The sequence below is a fragment of the Hermetia illucens genome, chromosome 1 (genome assembly GCF_905115235.1).
Source record: "Hermetia illucens chromosome 1, iHerIll2.2.curated.20191125, whole genome shotgun sequence".
Lineage (NCBI taxonomy): Eukaryota > Metazoa > Arthropoda > Insecta > Diptera > Stratiomyidae > Hermetia > Hermetia illucens.
In genome coordinates this window covers 127,340,289-127,363,295 of record NC_051849.1, presented here as the reverse complement: position 1 = coordinate 127,363,295, position 23,007 = coordinate 127,340,289, and the positions used below count along the sequence as shown (strand labels likewise).

Here is a 23,007-nt window from a genome sequence, read left to right as displayed (position 1 = left end):
GGTCTGCTTCGTCTTCTTTTCCACCATAGATATTGCCCTTATAGACTTTCCCTGTGGGATCATCCTCATCCATACGGATTAAGTGGCCCGCCCACCGTAACCTATTCAGCTGGATATTATCCACAACCGGACGGTCATGGTATCGCCGGTATTTCGTCGTTATGTAGGCTACGGAATCGTCCATCCTCATGTAGGAGGCCAAAAGTTCTTTGGAGGATTCTTCTTTCGAACGCGGCCAAGGATTCGCAATTCTTCTTTTTTTGGAGATGGGTCTACAAATTGCTCTGTATTTCCATAATGAAATATGCCATCAGGCTGAATAAATTATTACGGTAGATATTAATAAATATATGGTGAAAAATTCGTGTTTGTATCTTTATCCAGTTCTTCACAAAAAATTTCTAAAGAAAGCCAAAAAACGGCCTTCACACGGGATGACCCCCTTAATATATGCATTTGGCATGTCAGGCTACTCACTTTAATGTGATATTAATATTTAGTACTTTGTGTTGCAGTAAATTTATTTACACCGCAAATATAACTTCGAGCTGCTGTAACTTTGTTAGTAATAGTACGATTTTAATCAAAATTGGGGATAACATTCAATTAATTTCTAAAAGTTGGTAATATACTTTATTTGGGCAGATATCGGAATGGGACCTCTTTCGACGCTTAGATTTCACATAAGTGTTTCACACAAAATCTTAAAAAGGGCTGCGGAGAATATAAATTCCTCATAAATACAACTTAAATATTTCACGCGAATGTCAATTATTCTCGTTAATTATGACGTCAGTATCTTACCGGCATGACTTTAGAAGCAGTAAATTTACGCAGAATTGTTTGAACGACTAAAATTTTGACGTTAATGGCCAGATTTCCATGGCATGTGTATGCAAGATATTGCCCTAGGTGCCCTAGGATGAACTGAACTTAAGGGAGGTTTTTCAGTCAATTTCTAAATGTTGATAATATACTATTAGTAAGTTTATTTGAGCAGATATCGAAATGTTACATATTTTGTGGCCTAGATTTCATCAAAACGTACCCTCCTGATTTTTTTCGGAATTTTGGGTTGGGTAGTTTCCGAAAATGAGTCCTGTTTCACTTTAAGTGTGTACATTTTGACTGACCTACTCGGGCACTTTGCAATTCACGTCAAAACTAGTTTCGGAAAGCACTTACTGAGACGTTTCATTTGATACCCCACACGACTATATACGATGAAATTTTTTTTTAAATCCCCCTTAGCTCCCTTTTAAACTCCACCTAAATTTATGCCACTCGCTGTATCAGTGGGATTTCATAGTTCCCATCTGGCCACCAAATTTCGTTCGGATCGGTTCAGCCGTTTTGGGGAAAAGTGTGTGTGACAGATAGACAGTGTATCGATTTTAATAAGGTTTTTCTCTTAGAAGTAATTCAATACTTTTTTGAGTCTCTACAATTACTTCAAATATGCACTTGTGTATTTCGTCAATAAAGTTTCTGAATTCGTTTTGCGATATGAGATCCCATGTCCCTTTTTTTCTATGCTTTTTAATTCTAGGTCATTTGTGTAAACGTGCAAGGATCCGTCACAAATCTGTTTCCGTGGGGTTGAGATCTATGTTGCGTGCCGGTGAGTCCAGAATTTATACTTTTTTTTTCTCCTTTAAAGGTATCTTTTATACTTTTATATGAAAAATAAAATAAAGTCGTCACCGCATAATTCTTCCGCACGATCAATTAAAGTCTCCAGAAGTTTGCAATACTTTTTCGAATTCACTTCTTTTGGAACCCAGCCAATCTTACTCTTGCCACTAGCCTAATTCAACCCCAATTATAGCACTGCCCCTACCTAATATTCAACTCATTGTAACTTCATCTCGAAAGTATCTGTCATGTCTGTAGAAGTGAAATCCATCTGGCCCATCTAAATAAAACAAGTCAGGTATGAAAGGTTTTGTGTATTTCTTTTAGAGACATTTGAGTGTGAATTTGTTCCATTAGTACGTAACACGTAATATACACATATATTACGTGAGAATATCCACTTTCGGGTGATATTGACATTCAAAAATCTTGAATTTCCAAAGAAGTGACAACTTTGACCTATTATAACTTTGTTAGTAATAGTGCAATTTAACCTAAACTTGGTAGGATCAAGCTCTATACTATAGTTTACATTGCTGCAATTTGATGGTGCCAGGATGAACTTAAGGGGGTTCTGCAGCCAATTACCGAAAATTATAGTAATATACTATTATTAACTTTATTTGAAGAGACATCGATATGGAAGGTATTTCGGAGCCTAGCCAATATATAGTAGCAGCCCCTTGATTTTTTTAGATTTTTCTGTTGGGCGGTTTCTGAAAATGGCCTCGCTAAATAAATGATCACTTTCAACCCCCGGCACTCCCCGCCTTTTCAACAAATGTGAAAACTAGGATCAGCTTCGCAAAGTACTGACCGAAAACATTCATTCGATACCCCTCATAACTATATTTGATGACAAAAAAATTTACACCCCCTTTCACATCTATGAGGACCTCCCTATAAATTAGACGCAACTGGACTATATTTGATGACAAAAAAAATTACACCCCCTTTCACATCTATGAGGGCCTCCCCATAAATTAGACGCAACTGGACGAACCTCACCTCACCACCGTACCACTTTTCCACCAAGTCTGGTGTCAATCGCTGCTCCAGTCTCAGAGAAAAATGCGTGTGACGGACAGATAGGCAGACATCTATCGAGTCACAGGGCAAAGAGCCATTATGCCCGAAACCGAAAAAGATTTCAGGCTGGTCTGCAAAATCTTTGCGTGAGCACACCTTCGCAGAGGTGTGGTTAAATCAGTCTGATAAAGCAGGCGCCTCTACGGAAAGAGCTGCCCATCTGGCTCGATGCATTGCCAAACCATGTGACGCGTCCATGCCTAGGAGGTGCTCATTCGCCAGTAGAAGACCAAACTACTGGTGGAAAGGTGAACTGACTGGCCTTCGATCAGCCTGCCACCGAGCCAGAAGAGCGGCTCAGAGGGCAGTAGGTAGGGTTGATCAGGGGTAGAAACAGTGTGCCTATAAGGCAGCCCGCGAAACTCTCGCATTCGCCATCCAGCCAAGCAATAAGCAATGCATTAAGGAGCTCTGCTCAGAAGCGGACGTAAACCCGTGATCACGCAGATCCGCAGATCACGTGTCCCACCCTCGAGCTGAAAATCATCCAGGGGTTATTCCCCCAGCAAGAGGAAGGCACCAACACATTAAAACCACCCCTGAATGTGACGACAATTCCGCCAGTCACCAGAGACGATCTGATGGAGATCTGCGGTAGAATAGGAGACAATAAAGCGCTGGGACTAGACGGAGTACCGAAGCTTACCGTGAAATCCAGGCCGGAAATGTTCGCTAAGCTATTCGAAGCGTGCATGTCCGAGGGAATATTTTCAGCTGTATGGAAGTGGTAGAAGTTGGTACTTCTGCCTAAGCCTGGTAAACCTCCAGGTGACCCATCCTCATACAGACCCATATGTCTTTTGGACACTGTGAGGAAAATGTTAGAGCGGGTAATATATAATAGATTACTCCCTGTGGTTGAGCCAAGGCGGCCTTTCAGATCAGCAGTATGGGTTCCGTAAAGCCAGATCAACCATTGATGCCATCAAATTGGTTGCTTGATTGGCCGAAGATGCAATTCACGGAAAGTGTAGTACCAGCAAATATTGCGTGGTAGTAACCCTGGATGTAAAAAATGTATTCAATTCGGCCAATTGGAATCTAATACGGAAATCTTTAGCGAAGGTTAGTATTCCCGCCTATCTCCCTGCTATCGTCGATAGTTATTTAACTAGAAGGAAGCTCTGGTATGACACCGATGACGGACCTCAGGAGTACGTTTTTTCAGCGGGTGTTCCGCAGAGCTCCGTATTGGACCCACTACTGTGGAACATCATGTACAACGATGTACCTAATCTTCCCCTTGCGGAGGAAGCCACTGGTTGTTGTCGCAAAACATCTCGAAGATGCTGAGTTATATTCAAGCGAGGCAGTCGGTACTGTTAGAAATTGGCTAGAGAGCTCTGGTCTGACACTGGCGGAGGGAAAAACAGAAGCGGTCCTCTTCACGAAGTGCCGGAAGAGAAATTACGCCTGTATTAGAATCGGGAATCATATCATCACTTCCAAGCCGACCATCAAATACTTGGGGGTGGTGATAGACAGGGAGCTCAGCTGTAAGAAACACGTACACATGTTCGTGATAAATCATCCAGTGCTAGTATGGTCCTAGTGAGGATGATGCCGAACGCAGGAGGGCCACGGCACACCTCGACGTTGCTTAGAACCAGGTTGGTGACCTTGATCATGCTCTATGTGACTCCAGTGTGGAGGGAGGCATTGGGGCTGTCAATTGACATTAACAAACTGAGTGCAGTCTACAGGAGGACAGCTCTGAGGGTATGCTCTGCCTTCAGAACTGTTTCAGATGATGCAGCATTCGTCATCTCTGGAATGATGCCCATTGACATCTTGGCAGATGAGATGGCGAATATATACAATGCGAAACCAATCTCTCCCTTATCGCAGACGAAGAACGCTGAGAGGGAGAGATCCATAAATAGATGGTAAGGACAGTGAAAATGCTTGGGAAAGGGAAAGGAGGAATTTAGAGGAGACTCTGGGAGAGGTGCTGGTACCAGAAAATCTGGGGCCGAAAATGGTAGCACATCAAGAAAATTGGGATGCAGTCAACTCCATGATCGCATCTATCCAAACCAAACTGCGAAAGGCTGAGGAGAAAAGCGCGGCCACGTGCGCCGCGTATAAAAGAAAGGTGACTAAGCTAGAATGAGCTGACTCCGCCCTGTGATGTAACCACCTTATGGTGGTTCCGCGGGGCAGAGAGGGAGTCGGGGATGGTTTTAGACCAGTGTCTTTTGAAGATTTCCACCTCCTGAAAAAAAAAGACAGACAGACAATAAACCGATTTTAATAAGGTTTTGTTTTACACAAAATCTTAAAAATGGTCTCATCACAGAAAAGTACTTTAGACCATTCTTCTTTCCATGCTTGGCACTTTCTAACGTGGGTCTGTCAGATTAATTAAAAGCTGGTTGTTTTACTCTTTTCTTGATAACCAGATTTTCATGAGACATGGATTATTCCTCCAATTTTCTTTCTAGAGAAGCCTGCATCGTTGCATGAACGAATGGCCGCTTTGTCTGAGGACGACAAAAACTGCCCCGTAACATTTTTATAATTATTTACATACAATAAAAACCTTTCTGTTTTACCTTTCCTTAAAACTATAATCAAAAATTTACTTTCATAGCTTAAATATTTGATCAAAAATTGGCTGAGTTTATGGAAATTGCCATCTCAGACGCACTATAAAGAATGGTTATAGCTTCATTGGGCTTTCGATATTTTACAACGATAAAATGCGTTATTACTTTAAATTCATTTTGAAATTCGAAAACTCTATTAGTTTATGTGGATTTCCACCATTATGTTTAAGGACAGAGTGCTTTTGCTGGCTGTAAAGTGACTCAGCTCTCGTCATGATTATGATAAGATTAAAGTAAATGACCTATCATTTACAGTATCGGTACAAATCAACACAATTGGATTATTAGCTGCAAATAAATCAAACCGCCGAAAATCACAAAGCTACCTGAAACGTCCAATTTTCCGTCTCCGACTTGTTTGATTTTTAGAAATAAATCTTTAAAATATCCAATTTGTATTTAAGAAATTTTTGAAAACATTCGATGGATTTTTTGATTCTATGTAAAATTAATATAAGTCCACATAGTGAAAAACAAGCATACTATAGTCGTCAAATGTTTAAGTAAATAACAAACATTTAATTTCCATAGACATTCAGTAAATACGAAGAAGTCGTAATAAAGTTTTCCGGCTGCCACTCAACTACTGAAATCAATGTTTGTGCATGTCATCAGAATAATTTCAAAGCCATCACACAGAATTATCCAATTATCCTTCCCATAGTTGGACTTTCAAGTGACAAATTGTCAAGGAATCAGTGGAAGCAATGTCATCTGTTCTTCAATGATTGCTCAATTTACCCACAGGCGATAACTTACCAAGCATTTTATCTCGTGCCACGTCTATTCGAGCAACTCCAAAGGCTGGATCCGTGTCTGCTGTATACTTGTCGATAGTGAACTCCCAGTAATGTACGCCTCTAGAGAATCCAACTGACCCGAGCGCCACCCGCTGCTCCCAACCCTCCACCGAGACAGTGGAATTATTATTCGAGAAAATCAGCCCGGAACCTGGACCACCACTCAGCTGCGGGTCAAAAGTGAACCAAGCGACTGGAAGCAAAAACGACAAAACGGATAGAAACATCAAAGCAATGAAGAGGAAAATGAAAGGAAATTTAACTCACGACCAAAAGCCGAGCGTTTTGACATAGCTGAAATGGCTGAATGACCGGAAATTGGAAGTTTTTCAATGGCACGTACCTTCAGCTGTTTGTAATCCAATTAGCTCTGAATACTCCCCCTCACCGGTACTGTTGAAGGCCTTCACCCTCGCATTGTACATGGAATTGAAGTGGAGACCGTCGATTGTGCAAATTGTTTCCTTTCCGCAATAAACTTCCTGTGAAATGTGAAACATTAAATTAAATACGCATCATTTTGAAATTACACGAGAATTTAAAGAAACATATCAATTGCGATTAAGTTTTTCTCGCTATTGCCATTCGCTGATAACAGCCCTTATTTTTATAATGATAAGGGAGAGTGTAGATAACCTCTGGCATGCGAAAACTGTACCATCGTCCAAAAATTGGAAAGAATAAGAGATGTGCTTTAATTTGTATTCAAACAGTTCTTTTCAATGAAAATACTGAGGTAGTACAGCGCCTATCCCAAAATTCAAGTCCCTATCATTATGGTAATATATTCATTATATGGTACAACATAGTGCAACCGCTATTCATTGGTGTGGTTGTTTTTAACTCAAGACTAAAGTAAGCTTTTGGACGACATAGTCCATCAATTTCATTAGAGAAATAACATTAATGTAACTCACCATTTGACTAACTCACCATGACTTGCCCGACGTGAAAAAATTGGCAATCCTACCATCAAAATAAAAAATTTGCTCTTTGAAATCTCTCCTCCATTTTCCGGCCCTGCATCCTGTTCGATAGCGGAACGGTTGAAAACGTCATCGCTCTCCGTCATTAGTTTGGTCCGGGTGGAGTCGATCATTAGCTATTATTTAGCGTGACTACCGATGGGGCGGCCAAAGGGTAGTATAGGTCCCAGGGCGAAACGTGGATTGGTACCCACGATGGAGCGTAAAACCTGGGAAATACCTGCTGAACCAACACCAATAGCTCTACTACCAAACCCTATCTCCACCTCCACGTGGTGATCGCTGGGAGTTCTTTCTTTGCGAAAAACTGCAGACGGAGAAGGATGTAGGCGAGTCTCCCGCGGCTAAAACCGGGACCAAATGTACCAACTGGTCCTCCAGGTTGGGGGTTAGGTAAGGCTGACAACCTTACACGGAAAACCGATGTTACGAAGCCACGAAAAGAGCCTCGGATAGGATGGATCTTAAAACGACGAACCCGGCAACGACAACGGATTAACGATTTGCGCATTTTCTCATGGAACGTGCGCTCCCTGTACAGATATAAAGCTGATGAGCAGCTAGCCGATACCCTCTCCCAATATAGGGCTGATGTAACAGCGTTGGATGGAGATGCGATGGACAGGGACCGGTTTCCTGGAGAAGAGCCACTACACCATATATTATAGCGGTCATCCAGTAAACCATGTGCTCGGAGTAGGTTCGTTAATCAGCCAAAAAATGAAACCTGCTGTTATCGGCTTTGCAAATATAAGTCTAGAAATATAAGCTTCATAAACGTTCATGCCCCTCCAGAGAAGACTGCAGAGTCGGAGAAGGATACCTTCTACGAGGCAGTTGAGCGGACCCTCAAAGCCTGTCCCAAGTACGATATCAAAATCATACTTGGAGATTTTAACAGTCAAGTAGGAACGGAGCCAGTATTCAGGCGATACGTTGGCTCCCATAGCTTACATAAGGACACCAATGATAACGGTTTGCGCATTATCCAGTTAGCAGCATCGCACGAAATGGTTGTTGGAAGTACCTGGTTTGCATGGAAAGGGGTTCACAAACATACATGGGCTTCTCCAGATGGGACCATTTTCAACCAAACTGCCCACGTGCTGATTGAACGCCGCCAATTACAGCCGAATTAGTTAAATGTGGAGGCGACCAGGTACACCAAGTGGTTCACCAACTTGTGCTCAAATCAATGCCTGACAATTGGTAACGAGGCATTATCTGTCTCATACATAAAAAGGCAGATATCACACAGTGCAGCAATTATAGAGGTATCACGTTGCTGAGTACCATCTATAAGATATTCTCCGCTATCTTGCTAGGCTGGATAGCCCCATACGCCCAAAACATCATTGGCCCATACCAAAGAGGCTTCACTCTAGGGAAATCATCATAGCCAGGGTAAAACTGTACACGGCCATGAGAGAATTCGGTATCCCGACGAAATTGATAAGACTGACTAGGCTGACCCTGACCATAGTGCGAGGCAAGATAAAAGCAGCAGGATCACTCTCAACACCATTCGACAGCAACAACGGTCTACGACAAGGGGATGCCCTATCATGCGTCCTCTTAAGTAATCCGGAATGCTGAGGTAAATGCAAGAGGTACGATCCTCTTCAAGTCCACCCAACTACTGACCTATGCTGACGATATCGACATCATGAGAAGAACCACCCAAGACGTACAAACTGCCTTAATCCAGATCGAGCAGGTGGCGCGAGATCTTGGGCTGCATATCAATGAAGGCAAGACAAAGTATATGGTGGCAACGTCAGCATCGAAAACCAACCAACCGACAACATCAAACCGCACTGGTCAAACAGGAAGAATAAGGAAAGGAGAATACAACAGTGCAAAGTCTGCCCTTTAAATCCAGCGGATGATTTTCTCTAGAACAGACGTTTCACATAAGATGAGCCAATGATGCACTCCAAAGTCTTCATTGTATGGAATAAGAAACAATGGTTTGAACTTTCTGGTTGTTTTTGTCAATAACGTCATTAAAGGATTCACTGAGTCAGGAAGTTGAATCACAACTCGTCAAAATCGAAAGTTTAACTGTAATGTCATTAGGTCCTGCTGCTTTCCCCAACTGATTTAATTGGTTTTTTTTTTTTTAATTTGAATGTTGGCAGTGCTTGGAGTATGGAGAAAAAGTACCGTTGAAATTTATGCAATTTATTCCGTTTGTCGAAAGCATTTGGACTGATGTAGATCCTGACGCCGTCTTCTCGCAGACCCAACACCCAACATCAGATTTCGGCGATGCATTGATTGGAGTTGGTTGAGTGTCAGCCTTTTGATTTCATGGGCCCGGTGTCGAATCTCAATCGTGAAGGATTGTTGCGCTCGATTTTTACTTGTGAATACATGCAATGCAATGTAAAAATAACCTCTAACAAATGGGCAAACCAGAACTGGACGTCTCAGAAATAAATAATTTTGTGTTTTTCTTAGGTGAGGAGCCGTCACTGTAAATTTTTCCATCCGGCATAGGTGGAAATTCAAAATATTCTTTGATGCAAACCTAAGTTAATTTGGAAACCTAAGTTAAGTTTTATGTTCATCCCAAACAAACATTGCCTCTTAGCAGGATCGTAAGATTCACAACGAAATTGTACAATCAACCTTTTTTGTTAAAGACCCTGTTTCCGAGCCCCCGTACACTTCGTCTGCATTTACATTAATGGACAGATAATTAAGAACATCTACTACATAGAACATATGTTTTTTAAAGTTAAACTTTCACAAAAAAGGAACTATTAGGTTGTTACACATGAAATGGCCGTTCTTTACTAAAAATACAAACTAAAATAATATTGGTTCAAATTAAATTTATTACATAAAATAATCATCAACAGCCTCGCTACATTGTTCCCAACAGATACAAATGCATTTATGCCACTTTTATAGAAACACTAACTGCAGACCAAAAACGGTTGCCATTATTTGCGTTGGGTGAAGAATTGCCTTTGGCATATGTCCTCGTGCTTGATCGGCATCAAGCCATTGAACAGATCAGCGACGATTATTGTACAAGATTCACTTTTCATCACACGTCCCAATACTGTGCAACAAAAAACAAGTCGGGAAACAGGAAGCTGGACTCTTCAGGTACGGAAGGTTTTGTGTATTTCTTAGTACGTAGTACGCAATATATCCATATATTATGTGAGAGTATCCACTTTCGGGTGATATTAACATTCATAGTCTTGAATTTCCAAAGAAGCAACAACTTTGATGTATTATAACTTTGTTAGTAACAGTGCGATTTCCACCAAACTTGGTAAGATCATGTTCTATATTATAGCCTACATCACAAGGATGAATTTAACGGGAGTTTTGCACCCAATTACTAAAAATTCTAGTAATATACGATTATAAACGTTATTTAAAGAAATATCGGTATGGAACATATTTCGGAACCCAGGCGCCATATAGTGGCAGCCTCTTGATTTTTTTCAGATTTTTGAGTTGAGTAGTTTCTGAGAACGCCCCCCTGAAAGAAAGGATCACTTTTAACCCCCTGCACTCCACACCTTTCTGACAAATGTTAAAATTAAGACAGACTTAGAAAAGTACTAACCGAGACCTTTAATTTGATACCAAACATGACTATATTTGATGAAAAAAACATTTACACCCCTCTTTTGCATGTATGGGGACCCCCCTTAAATTAGACGTAAAAGAATGTAACTCATTGTATGCGTAAGTGTTCATAGTTCCAACCTTTCTACCTAATTTCGTGTCAATCGCTACAACCATCTCCGAGAAAAATACGTGTGAAGGACAGACAGACAGACAGACCTGTGAGGAATGGCCAGGTCTCCAGGATCATGCGCGACCCCAGCTAGCGGATTGGGGCATACCTATTGACGTGTAAATATGTATTCATGCACTTTTCTTTTCTCACTGTGCATGGGCTAGTGTTTGCTCATCTCTGTGCGTGGACCAAAATTGCTATGGAATGGATACTGAGAACATAAAACCAACATGGAAGACGAGAGAAGGAGGAAACTTACAGTGCTGGAGATCGGAACCCCGGTACCGGTGGCTTTTGGAAGTGAACAAGCGAGCTCACGGTCGTCGATATCCCTCGACTGCAGTGTCTCGGTGGTGGACAACTTGGCCACCTTGGCATATATTGTTACAACTGATTTGAATCTGGAGGAGGTGTTCAGGCGAAATACGACCTTATCAAGAACACCAATAGCAAGACCAAACAAAGATGAACTGAAGGCAAATCGTTGGACGACAAAAACCATGATAATACCCACCGCATATGTTCAAGATGCTCGACAGCAGGAGGTGCTCCAGGAACAAGGAAGGGATCCATTCAAAAGAAGTTCGTCAACTTTGAGATCTCCACCAATGCTAAAGACGATGAAGGATAAAGTACAGGCAAAATCAATAAACGCCAAAAGTGAAGCAGCGTATAAAAGAAGTAACCCCGTCGGCGCTTATAGGGAGCAGAGTCCCGATCCGGAGGAATTACCCATCACCCAGCTTGGGGCAAAAATAGTTGAGCTGTCCGAGTTTATCAAGGGCAAACACAACGTGCACAGCTGTCCGAGTTTATCAAAGGCAAGCAAAACGTGCACCAAGCCATAAAGAACATGATGAAGACTATTAGAGTCCTCTATAATAGACCGCTGCACCAACAGTGTCACAAGCGACCCAAGTGACACCTAACCGTGCCATCGAACCACGGGAAAATAAATAAGTACGTGAAAAAGAGCGGGATCCTTTAAATAATCAGCAGGCGCCTAAGAGAAAAACAGGCGGGCAGGAAACTCTGAAAATCAACACCAACAGCTCAGAAGGAGGAAAGCGTTCAGCGAATGTAGGAAACTTGACCAGCGTTGCGAAGGCCAAAACGAACGAAAACGATAGATGGGCTAAAGTTACCAGTAAAAAAACGAAAGGAAAAGCAAAAATGCGAACTCATCCAAATGCGATTATTATCTTCAGTAAAGGCAATCTGTCCTACTCGGATATACTCACAAAGGTCAAAGCAGAGTCCGACCTAAAAGATTTGAGCGGAAATGTGAACAGAATCCGAAGAGCCCAGAAAGGAGATCTCATGTTCGAGCTGAAAAGATCCAGCGTGGGGAAAACTAATAACTTTCGCACTAAGTCAAAAACTCACTTGGGGAGAATGCCGCAGTGCGCGCCCAAAAACATGAGATCTACATACAAGGGATTTTGGTGAAGTGACATCGAAAAGAGAAATTTGTATTGCTCTGAACGAGCAATTCAAGTTGGAAGAACTTGCCGAGGAGTCTGTTGTGAGTTTACGAAAAGCCTATGGCGGTACTCAAACGGCCACAATACGAATACCAGCGGAGGCAGCGCAGAACTTGTTGGCGGCCAGAAAAGTTCGGATTGGATGGGTTGTCTGACATTTGAGAGAACAAACTTCCCTAAAGAGATGCTTTAAATGCCTCATGTTTGGGCACTTTGCGAAGGTATGCACCAGCAGCATTGATCAATCCGATCGATGCAGGAGGTGTGGGGAGAAGGGCCATATTGCCAGGGAGTGCAATAGGGACCCCAAATGCCTATTGTGCGAGGTGAAAGAGGGACAGGATAACTGACATATTGCCGGAAGCAAATGTCCAGAATTTAGGAAGGCGCTCACTGCAATGAGAAAATGAGATTTATTCAAATAAACCTGAATCATTGCAGAATCATTGCAGAATCTGAGATGGAAATCGTCATCATAAGTGAGCCGTATAGAAACCGTCACGGTAGTATATGGGCCACAGATTCGACTGGCGGAGCGGCGATATGGGCTTGCGGTCGACAGGCCATACAATGTACTGAAAGTCAGGCAGCCAGTCGCTTTGTATGGGTAAAACTAAGTGGTGTATATGGTTACAGCTGCTATGCCCCTCCAAGTCTGACACTGTCTGAATTCGAGGAAATGTTTGATAATCTTGTTGTCGACGCACGGCGACGAAGTCCAAAGGTGATTCCTGGTGATTTCAATGTTTGGGCCCTTGAGTGGGGTAGCAGAGAATCAAAATTTATTAGAAGTTTTTCCGCAGATGGACATAGTTTTGGTTAGCGAAGGGGCTGTGAACAGCGTTCAGAAAGGGGGGTCAGGTTCGGTTGTAGCCCTGACCTTCGTCAGTCCTTCGCTGGCGCGTGGTATGACCTGGTGCGTCAGCGAACGCTACACCCACAGCGATCTCCGGGCAATCTTCTTTGGGATATGTATTCAGCTACAGGGCAAAGACCCATCATGCCCGAAACCGAGAAAGATTTCAGGCTGATTTGCAAAAACTATGGATGAACAAACCTTCATAAAAATGTGGTTAGATCAACCTGCTAAAGCAGGCACCTCTACGGAAAGACCCTTCCATCTGGCTCAATGCATCGCTAAAGCATGTGACGCGTCCATGCCTAGGAGGTGCTCATTCCCCAGTAGAAGACCAAACTACTAGTGGAATGGTGCACTGGCTGGTCTTCTTGGCAGATAAGATGGCGAATATATACAATGCGAAGCCAATCTCTCCCTTATCGCAGACGAAGAAAGCTCAGAGAAACAGACAGACAGTAAACCGATTATAATAAGTTTTGTTTTACACAAAACCTTAAAAATTATGTCGGGAAATAGTTGAATAATGAACACCTAATTTTTCTAAAATATCTCAAATGTTCGGGGGTTAGATTCGAGCAAAGTCGTTAATTGACCTTCGTAAATGGCTTCTTGAGGAAATCCACCAAATACGCTTATTTGACTACGATGCAATGTGACAGAAAATCGGAAACGAAATGGCTCATTAATTATATAGCGCATCATTCCCAGTTTAATTTGACATGTAAGATCCGTCATTTTCAATTAGTCTTCATTCACTAAACGCGCCCAACTTTCGCCACTTTCGAAAACAGCAATTTCAAGTATAAGAACTAAATAAATATAAAATAATAGATATAAAAAAAGAACGATGGACAAATAAATAGGAAAATTCGGTGTTTCCTTGAAACGATAGCTACAAAATTATTTAACATATTTTCTTGACCAGTGAAAAGCCTTTCTGGAGGTAATATCCAGAATGCCTACATTTATTTTGAAATACCTGTTGTATCCTGTTAGGCATAGTGAAAATTAACTTCCTACAGGCTTTTATTGGAATATTTTTCCATCCTTCCTGGACCAAGTTCCAAAAATCGTCGTTATTCGAAAACTTGCTTTTTAAAACACCCAACAAGTTTTCAATTGGGTTTAGGGCCGGCCACTCAATCACTTGAACTTGGATGGTTAAATTTTTTTTCCACCAAATATAGTCGCGTAGGGTATCAAATGAAAGGTCTCGATTAGTACTTTCCGAAGTTTTGATATTGGTTATTAAGAAGAGGAGTGCGGGAACCCACCACAGGTCAGATACTTCAAAGACCCGTTTTCAGAAACTACCTAACGCAAAAATCTAAAAAATATATGGTGATCCATGTATATGGAGTTTGTTTTCAAAAAAACCTTAAAAGGTACTGATTAAGGCCACTCATTATGATAACCCACATGACCATATTGTGATAAAAAATTGGAACAATGGCCAATAAACTTCTAGAGTTGTATCAAGTCACATGTCTCGAATCTCGACCATCTTCCGAAATAATTTCCAACATCCGGGAGGGGATGAAAATGTTTCCAGAATGTGGATTAGGTTCCCAAGAGTAGACTCATGAAATTATCCAACCATCTAATTCGTCATCAATTTTAATACGAGGTTTCAAGAGCTCAAAGCAAATTTCTTAAATTATTGACTACGAGATATGTCTCCCAATCCGATATTCAAAGGATAAGTTCGTCAATTTCATTGGGACTGAAAAAACTTTTCCAATTGCAGTTGGTTGACACCGTTCGCTCTTCAGGGGCAGATGCTTGCTGATAAATGTCTGATTTTCCAAAATGTTTTGCATCATACTTTAGTCCTTTAATCGAGATGCTTCTAGTTGACAGAATTTTCATTGGAAGGCAAAAGAAGTAGTAGATAGATTATCAAATTGCCATGTTATTGCTGAATACGCCATGCGGCAGGATCAAAATTGGAAAGGGGATGGGTGCGGATGGCGAAAGATAGCTCTGTCTACTTGTCAAAAGCCGACACCAACGCACACAGGAGATCGAACACTTCCATTGCGTTAACAGTACTTTGCTTGCCGATCGAAGTGCGGCGACGGATAGATGGCGCGAATATTTCGAGTAGGTTTAAACGGAAGAATCTATCTATCCTACACAAAGCAACGTTATTAAGGAGGATAGAACACTATCTGACTACCAAGAAAAGACAACCGTTCTAACACGGAAAATAAAAGGTAATCCAGCCGAAGGTTCAAACTACTATCACGTTCTTAACACACAACATACACTGCGCCACGCAGATGATGTTTTTTTAGTGTTTCATAGGAAAACTAAACGCGAAGATTTGAAATAATTTAATCGATAGAAATACTGCGTAATTTCAGTCAGATAACCTCGAGAAACTTGCCCAAAAGTGGAATAATCGCCTTATGCAACACGATGTCAGATTGAATCTGACCAAAACAGAATTTTTGACAACCGATCCCAATGAAGCAGGCACCATTACTGTCAGTGGCGTTAACCTGCTCAGAACTGTGCCATTTAAATATCTGGTATCAATGTTATCAGCCAATGGTGAACTGCGGAACTGGTGAACTTGGATGTAGTGGCATTCCGCAACTGGCGTTGTTTGCGATTGTATCATCGAACATCTCAAATCCAAAATTTACCGAAGTGTCGTCCGCCTTATCGAACTCTATGCTCCTGAGTGTTATTATAAAAGACAATGAATGGCGCTTTGACGTAATGGACCCGAAAATGTGTTGGACCAGTGCTGTAATACGCCATAATCACATATGAAATCACCGTTGATATGGGGTTGCACCAATTCTGGAAAAATAGCGATAGATGCGTCTTCGATAATATGGACCTGTAATTCGCGCTTGCATGAATTCACTCACCATAATTGGTTTAAACATCGAATTCGATGGGAAACGACCAAAAAGCCGGCCGGAACGATGGCAATAATATCTCCTTACCATCATCTGGAACGCATTTATGCCAGCGCATTTTTTACATTCAATGTTTGGTTTGTCCATCACAGTCATCTTGGATTTTTCCATTACCTCCTCCGCTGCTGAAACGCATTCTCTGGCTAAATTGAAAGAAAGAAGTCTTACCACGCCAAATCAGGGGAATTTGGCAACTATGATTGGTATTCGTTGTCTACCTGGTCAATAATAGTAATAATAACTGGCGCGACAATCCAATCGTGCGTAAGAGCACTTCATTTAAGACAGTAACGGTACACGAGGTATACTAACTCCGCCACGCTATTAACATAGTATGCTGGTCCCAAGCCCAAGTAAAGGAGGAGGGTTTGAGACAACGTACTCGGTACTATCCTCAATAAAACAAAAATAAAATGCTGAAATCGGGGAAAGAGATAAATAGAGTATAGTTGGAGTTATTCCTCTATACTAGATCCTCCCTGACCTCTTTTGGTGACAGGTCTCGCGACAGGCCTAGCAACAAAATGCATACAATGTCGTTACAAAGATGATGATCAGATTGAGTCACAAGCTTCGGAGAAATATTCCGGCGTCCATCTCAGTCGACGCGGCAGACGGGCCCGGTCGTGTCGAGAAATGGGCAAGGGTTCGGCGTCAGGACGTAAATAGTTAGCTAAATATTGGCACCTTAATTGGAAAGACCGAGGAACTCGCAAGAGCCCTACGCATTGATATTTGCGCTCCGTAAAAAATCCCGATGCTCTGGCACCAAGAGCTGCGATATTGAACACGAATGCGGTAAAAATGGCTATAAGCTATTTTGGTAGCCCAGACACTCAATACGGTGTTGGCATTGCCTTCTCTGAGGCTTTCCGTGATGCCACTAAAAAAGTCGTACGATTTGATGATCGGCTGATGATGCTCACCATTGTATCAGCTGATTGCACTATTCACTTCACACTGATGCCGAGAAAGATGCCTTCTGCCTTAATGATCATGTGCGTGAAAAGGCGAGGTAACAGGTGCCATGCAAGGCAGGGCTTTGCAGCGCGCAATGAGGACCCCCTAGTGTGAGCTTTATGGGAGCTGTGGTTGCGTTCAAACGAACAGAGACCTTCGGGTCTCAATGTGGTGTTGCATTTCAACACGGGTGCCGTATTCCTTAGTTCGGTAGGGATTTAGGTAGGTCTTGCATCCACCAGTATGAATGCTGACCCATGGACTCGGTATAGACTGGTACTGTCGTAGCGGCGGGGCTCTGATTGCGGTCACAAAATCAATCCGTGTCTTAAGGGGGCCGTGGGATTAAGTCCACGAGACAGGTACCCACGTAAAACACCGTGACACAACTGTCAGTGCAACTAAAGTCGAGAAGGCAATAAAACTGGAAAGGGAAGAGCTGGAGCCCCACACTGTGGCTCAGTGAATTCTTTAATCGAGTTATTCAGGAAGGTAGAACACCATCTGATTGGCAAAAAAGTACTACTGTTCCAATATGGAAAAAGAAAGGTAGTACAACAGAATGTTCAATTTACCGTCCGATCCAATTACTATCCCACACCATGAGGATTTTTGAACGCACTTTTGACAACCGCATTCGCGAAATTGTTGAAATAACCGCGAATCAAGCCGGATTTGTCAAAAACTGTGGAACTACTAACGCAATACATGCTCCGCGGTTACTCATGGGAAAACATCGTGAGAAGCATCGCCCTCTTTACATTGCATTTCTGCATCTAGAGAAAGCGTTTGACCGTGTGCCACACGAACGCATCTGGTATACTCTACGACAACACTTAATGCCAGAAGCACTCGCGGGCTGGGTTCAATTACTCTACCACGATCAAAGTCAAGTTCGAAATGTGACGCGTGTATCAAAATCCCTTCGTGTTTCTGTTGGTGTTCATCAAGGAAGCGGCCTCTCACCAGTCCTCTTTGTTCTTGTAATGGACACCGTCACACGGGATATCCAACGTCCAGCGTCCTATACACTGCTTTATGCAGATTATGTTTGCCTAGCATCTAATAGCAAAAATGATCTGCAGCAACTTGTCCAAAAATAAAATAATCATCTCATGCAACACGGTCTCAGATTGAATCTGAATAGAACTCAATTTTTGACGACCGATCCCCGCGAAATAGGCACAATTACTGTCAGCGGCAGTGACCTGCCCAAGCCTGCGCACTTTAAATACCTCGGATCAACGCTATCAACCAATGGAAAACTGCGTTATGAAATTTCTTCACGCATTAATGCAACCTGGATGAACGAACGTCTCAAATCTACAATTTACCGCAATGTCGTCCGTCCTGTCGCTCTCTATGGTTCTGCGTGTTGGCCGACTATAAGAGACAATGAACGGTGCCTTGCGGTAATGGAGACAAAGATGTTGCACTGGACTAGTGACGTGACACGTTTGGATCACATCCGGAAAGAGGATATCCGCGATCAATATGGAGTTGCACCGATCGTGGAAAAACTGCGAGAGAGGTGTCTTCGTTGAAATAGTCACGTAATTCGCGCTAACAAGAATTCATTTGTCAAGATTGGTCTGAACATCGAAGTTGATGGTAAACGGCCAAAAATCGACCAGAACAATGGTGGCTTGATACGCTGAACCGGGATTTAAAAACCTCCAGATTGCACCCAGATAAGGCATTCGATAGAGCCAAATGGTGAAACCGATCACGATGAGCCGACCCCGCTTGTGAACGGGACAAAGGTTGAAGAAAAAAAGAACGGGCAGGAAGTGAACTGTAGGAGGCAATGTGGTCAGCATTGCGCTCGCTCGTCATTATTACAGTAAGTCAGAAAACTATTCGTCTGCTTACTTTTTCCGTGAAGAACTTAGGATTTTCCTAACTAAATAATAAAGACAATATTCAGCTCATGTCTTCAATTTTTCTCTATTATCTATTTTTAGAAATAAAATGAAAGATAAGCACTTCACTCCATTGTTACAAAGAAAAAAAAAAAAAACACAAAATAAACTTCATCATTACACATGAAAAAAGTATTCGTCTCTATTGACTTTCTCTTGAAATATTACCAGATAACGATTATCACCAAAAAATGTTGGTGCATAATGAGTTGTAGTCCATTTAGTGTTACATCTTAAAGCAATAGATTTGTAAGTTAATAATTAGGGAGTTGCAACATGAAAGAAAACTACCGAGAAACAACTGTGGAAGAGCGAAAAATTGTAAATTCTTTATTTAAACAAGGTTGTACATTCAAAGAAATAAGTGGAATCGCTAACATGCCGATACAACTATTAAAAGCTTTGTCTACAAGTACCTGAATACAGGAAACTTTGAAAATACTGGAAGATCTGGTTGACCACAAAAATTAACTTGGAAGTAAAAAATATCCGCGGATAAAACTGTCTGGAATGTTTTTCGTGAGGCTGGTACACCAGCAAAATTAACAAGACCAAGTCGGGAAACCGGAAGCTTGACGCTTCAGGTATAAAAGGTTTTGTGTTTCCCTATGTGAGGAGCATAACGTAGTTCTCCATTGGTTACTACCATTGCCAGAACTCAGCGATTTAAAAATCTCGAGTCAATGCTATCAGCCAATGGAGAACTGCGTAATGAAATTTTTTCACGCATTAATGCAACCTGGATGAAGTAGCATTCCCCAACTGATGTTCTTTGTGATCGACGTATCAGCGCACGTCCGAAATCTAAAATTTACTGCAATGTCGTCCGTCTGCCACTCTCTATAGTTCTGAGTGTTGACCGACTATAAAGGACAATGAACGGCGTCTTGCGGTAATGGGTACGAAGATGTTGCATTGCACTGGTGGCGTGACACGTTTCGATTACGTCTGAAATGAGAATATCCGCGATCGATATGGGTTTGCATCAATCGTGGAAAAACTGCAAGAGAGGCGTTTTCAATGGTGTGGTCACGTAATTCACGCTAACGAGAATTCAACAACCAGTATTGATCAGAACATCGAAAGCAATGGTAACCAACCAAAAACCCGGCCAAAACAATGGTGGCTTGATACGGTGGATGGGGATTTAAAGGTATCGCGATTACATCCTGATCAGGCATTTGATAAAATAAAATGACGAAACCGATCATCACGAGCCACCCCGCTTGTGAACTGAAGGCTGAAGAAAAAGAAAAAGATGTGAGGAGCGACGAGTGCACGACAGCTCCGAGTAATATAGCTAAAAATTCCATTGCCCTCTATTTTGTAGAAAGCGATTTACATAAATCATTTGTTAGAAAGCCCTGTGTTGATAATGGTCAACCTCATACGTTTCACGCTCTCAGTTTAATATTATTAGCGAATGAAAACAATTTAACCAACATCAAATATAAACAAGTCGGAATACCGGAAGCTCGCGCTTCGGGTATAAAGGTTTTGTGTTCATCTTATGTAAGAAACTTCAACGCACATTTTTCTGTCCCTATATAGCTACAAATCCAACATAATCCTTCATATTCTTCCTAACTACGAAACATACGTACTTATTACAGCCATAGATATCACGCTCACCCTAAACAAACAAACTGCCTATTACCGAATACTGTACACATATATGCACGTATATAAATTCGTACCCATGTTTCCGATTTACTTCTTATATCTATTTGGATTAGACACTACCTGCAAAGTTCATTAGCACGCATATATTATATACCTACATACACACATGTCTGGCTGACAAATAACTAAAAAACTAAAACAAAATAATCCTCTGCGACCCAATTCATAAGAACTCATTTCGTTGTGGTATTGAATTGATATGTCATGATGACGTCATGCAGGTTATAGAGTGCACGAAATTCACAAAAAATTGTGAAGTTTCAACCCCTATAACTTTGTGAATAATAGTTGGATTTTCTTCAAACTTGACCAAACCGTGCATTATGTTCTTCATTACACGCATGGTAAATTTTGTACTTCTGGGATGAACATAAGGGGGGGTGCCGGGTAAATTTCTAAAATGTGGAAATATACTATTATTAACTTTATTTGTGCAGATATCTGAACCAGATATATTTTGAGGCCTAGATTTCATAGAGATGCATCACTGTGATTTTTTTCTGATTTTTCGGTTGGATAGGTTCTGAGAACGAGACCTGTTACACTTTTTGGGGGTCATATTTTCAACCCTCACTCCCCTATGTTTCATCTAATATCAAATATTGAACCAGATTCGAAAAGTACTAATTGAGACCTTTCATTTGATACCCTACATGGCTACATTCTGTGAAAAAAAAATTTGCACCCTCCATTTACATGTACGGGGAGCCCCCCCTTAAACTTAACACAAGATGGCGCCACTTACTGCATGTAAAGGGAACACCAGATTACATACTCTCACCAATTTTCGTGACAATCGGTCTAGCCGTTTCCGAATAAATCGGGTGTGACAGACAGACAGACAGAGAGACAGACAGACAGACGGACAGAGAGACACCGTCTCGATTCTAATAAGGTTTTGTTTCACACAAAACCTTAAAAAGGGCTAGGGAGAATTAGATTCTTCTTGAATGGAATTTTAATATTTCACTCGAATTTCAATTATTCTCGTTAATTATGAAGTCAGCATCTTATTTGTATGGCTTAGAATGCTGTTAATTAGCACGAAATTGATAAGTTTGAACTGCTATAACTTTCCCACTAATAGTTGGATTTTCATGAAACCTGGCGTGCGTATGCACGAGGCTGTCCTCTATGTCGGTGCAAAATTACACTTAGGATGAACCTAAGGGGAATTTTTTAGTCTATTTCTAAAAGTTGATAATATACTATTAGTAAATTTTTTGAGCAGATACCGGAATAGGACATCTCTCGAAGATTAGATTTCACATAAGTGTTTTACACCAAATCTTAAAAAGGGCTACAGATAAATAGATTCTTCATAAATGTGACTTTAATATTCCACGCGAATGTCAATTATTCCGGGTAATTATGACGTCAGCATCTGATTTGCATGGCTTTGGAAGCAGTAAACTCGCTCGAAATTGCTAAGTTTGAACTGCTATAACTTTGGCGTTAATTACCTGATTTCCATGAAATTTAGCACGTATATTCGAAATATTGTCCCCTACGCTGGTGCAAAATTTGGAAGTCCTAGGATGAATCTAAGGGGGGTTTTTCAGTAAATTTCTAAAAAGTAGTAATATACTATTAGTAAGTTTATTTGAGCAGATATCGGAATGGGACATATTTTGAGGCCTAGATTTCATCTAGGCGCACCACCCTGATTTTTTTCGGATTTTTAGGTTGGGTAATTTCCGAAAATGAGTCCTGTCTCACTTCAAGTGCGTACATTTTGACTCCTTACTCACGCACTTTGCAATTTAGGCCAAAACTAATGTCAGTTTCGGAAAGTACAAATCGAGATCTTTCATTTGATACCCTACGCAACTATATCCGGTGAAAAACATTTTTGTCTCCCCCCTTTGCATGTATGGGGAGCCCCCCTTTAAACTCCACCTAAATTTATGCCACTCATTGTATGCGTGGGATTTCATTGTTCCTATCTGTCCACCAAATTTCGTTCGGATCGGTTTAGCCGTTTTGGAGAAAAATGGGTGTGACAGACAGACAGACAGACATTGAATCGATTTTAATAAGGTTTTGTTTTACACAAAACCTTAAAAATGGGCTTGAGTTCGCAAATATGTACAACAACCTTCTCTTGAGCTTTTGAGAAAAGTCGTCCCCACAGACGAAAGAAAAGCATGGACGAAAAGAATCTAATTCCTACGGTAAAACACGGAGAAGGATCATTGCTGGTATGGGGTCGGTGACTTGTACATTTTCGATGGGAATGTAGACCACAAAGCCTATATGAATTTTTCCAAATGTAATC

At 41.4% G+C, this 23,007-nt stretch overlaps 1 protein-coding gene across 3 annotated transcripts in view; it reads right to left on the bottom strand.

Annotated features, from left to right (window-relative positions):
- The window catches only part of LOC119646124 (E3 ubiquitin-protein ligase TRIM9), a 169,019-nt gene that overhangs the window by 4,659 nt on the left and 141,353 nt on the right, over positions 1 to 23,007 (bottom strand). For all 3 annotated transcript variants that reach the window (XM_038046474.1, XM_038046475.1, XM_038046473.1), the window contains 2 exons: positions 6,477 to 6,615; positions 6,093 to 6,326 (listed from right to left, as the gene is read on the bottom strand). In XM_038046474.1, coding sequence (XP_037902402.1) covers positions 6,093 to 6,326; positions 6,477 to 6,615 — 373 coding nt within the window. The remainder of the gene's footprint in view (positions 1 to 6,092; positions 6,327 to 6,476; positions 6,616 to 23,007) is intronic.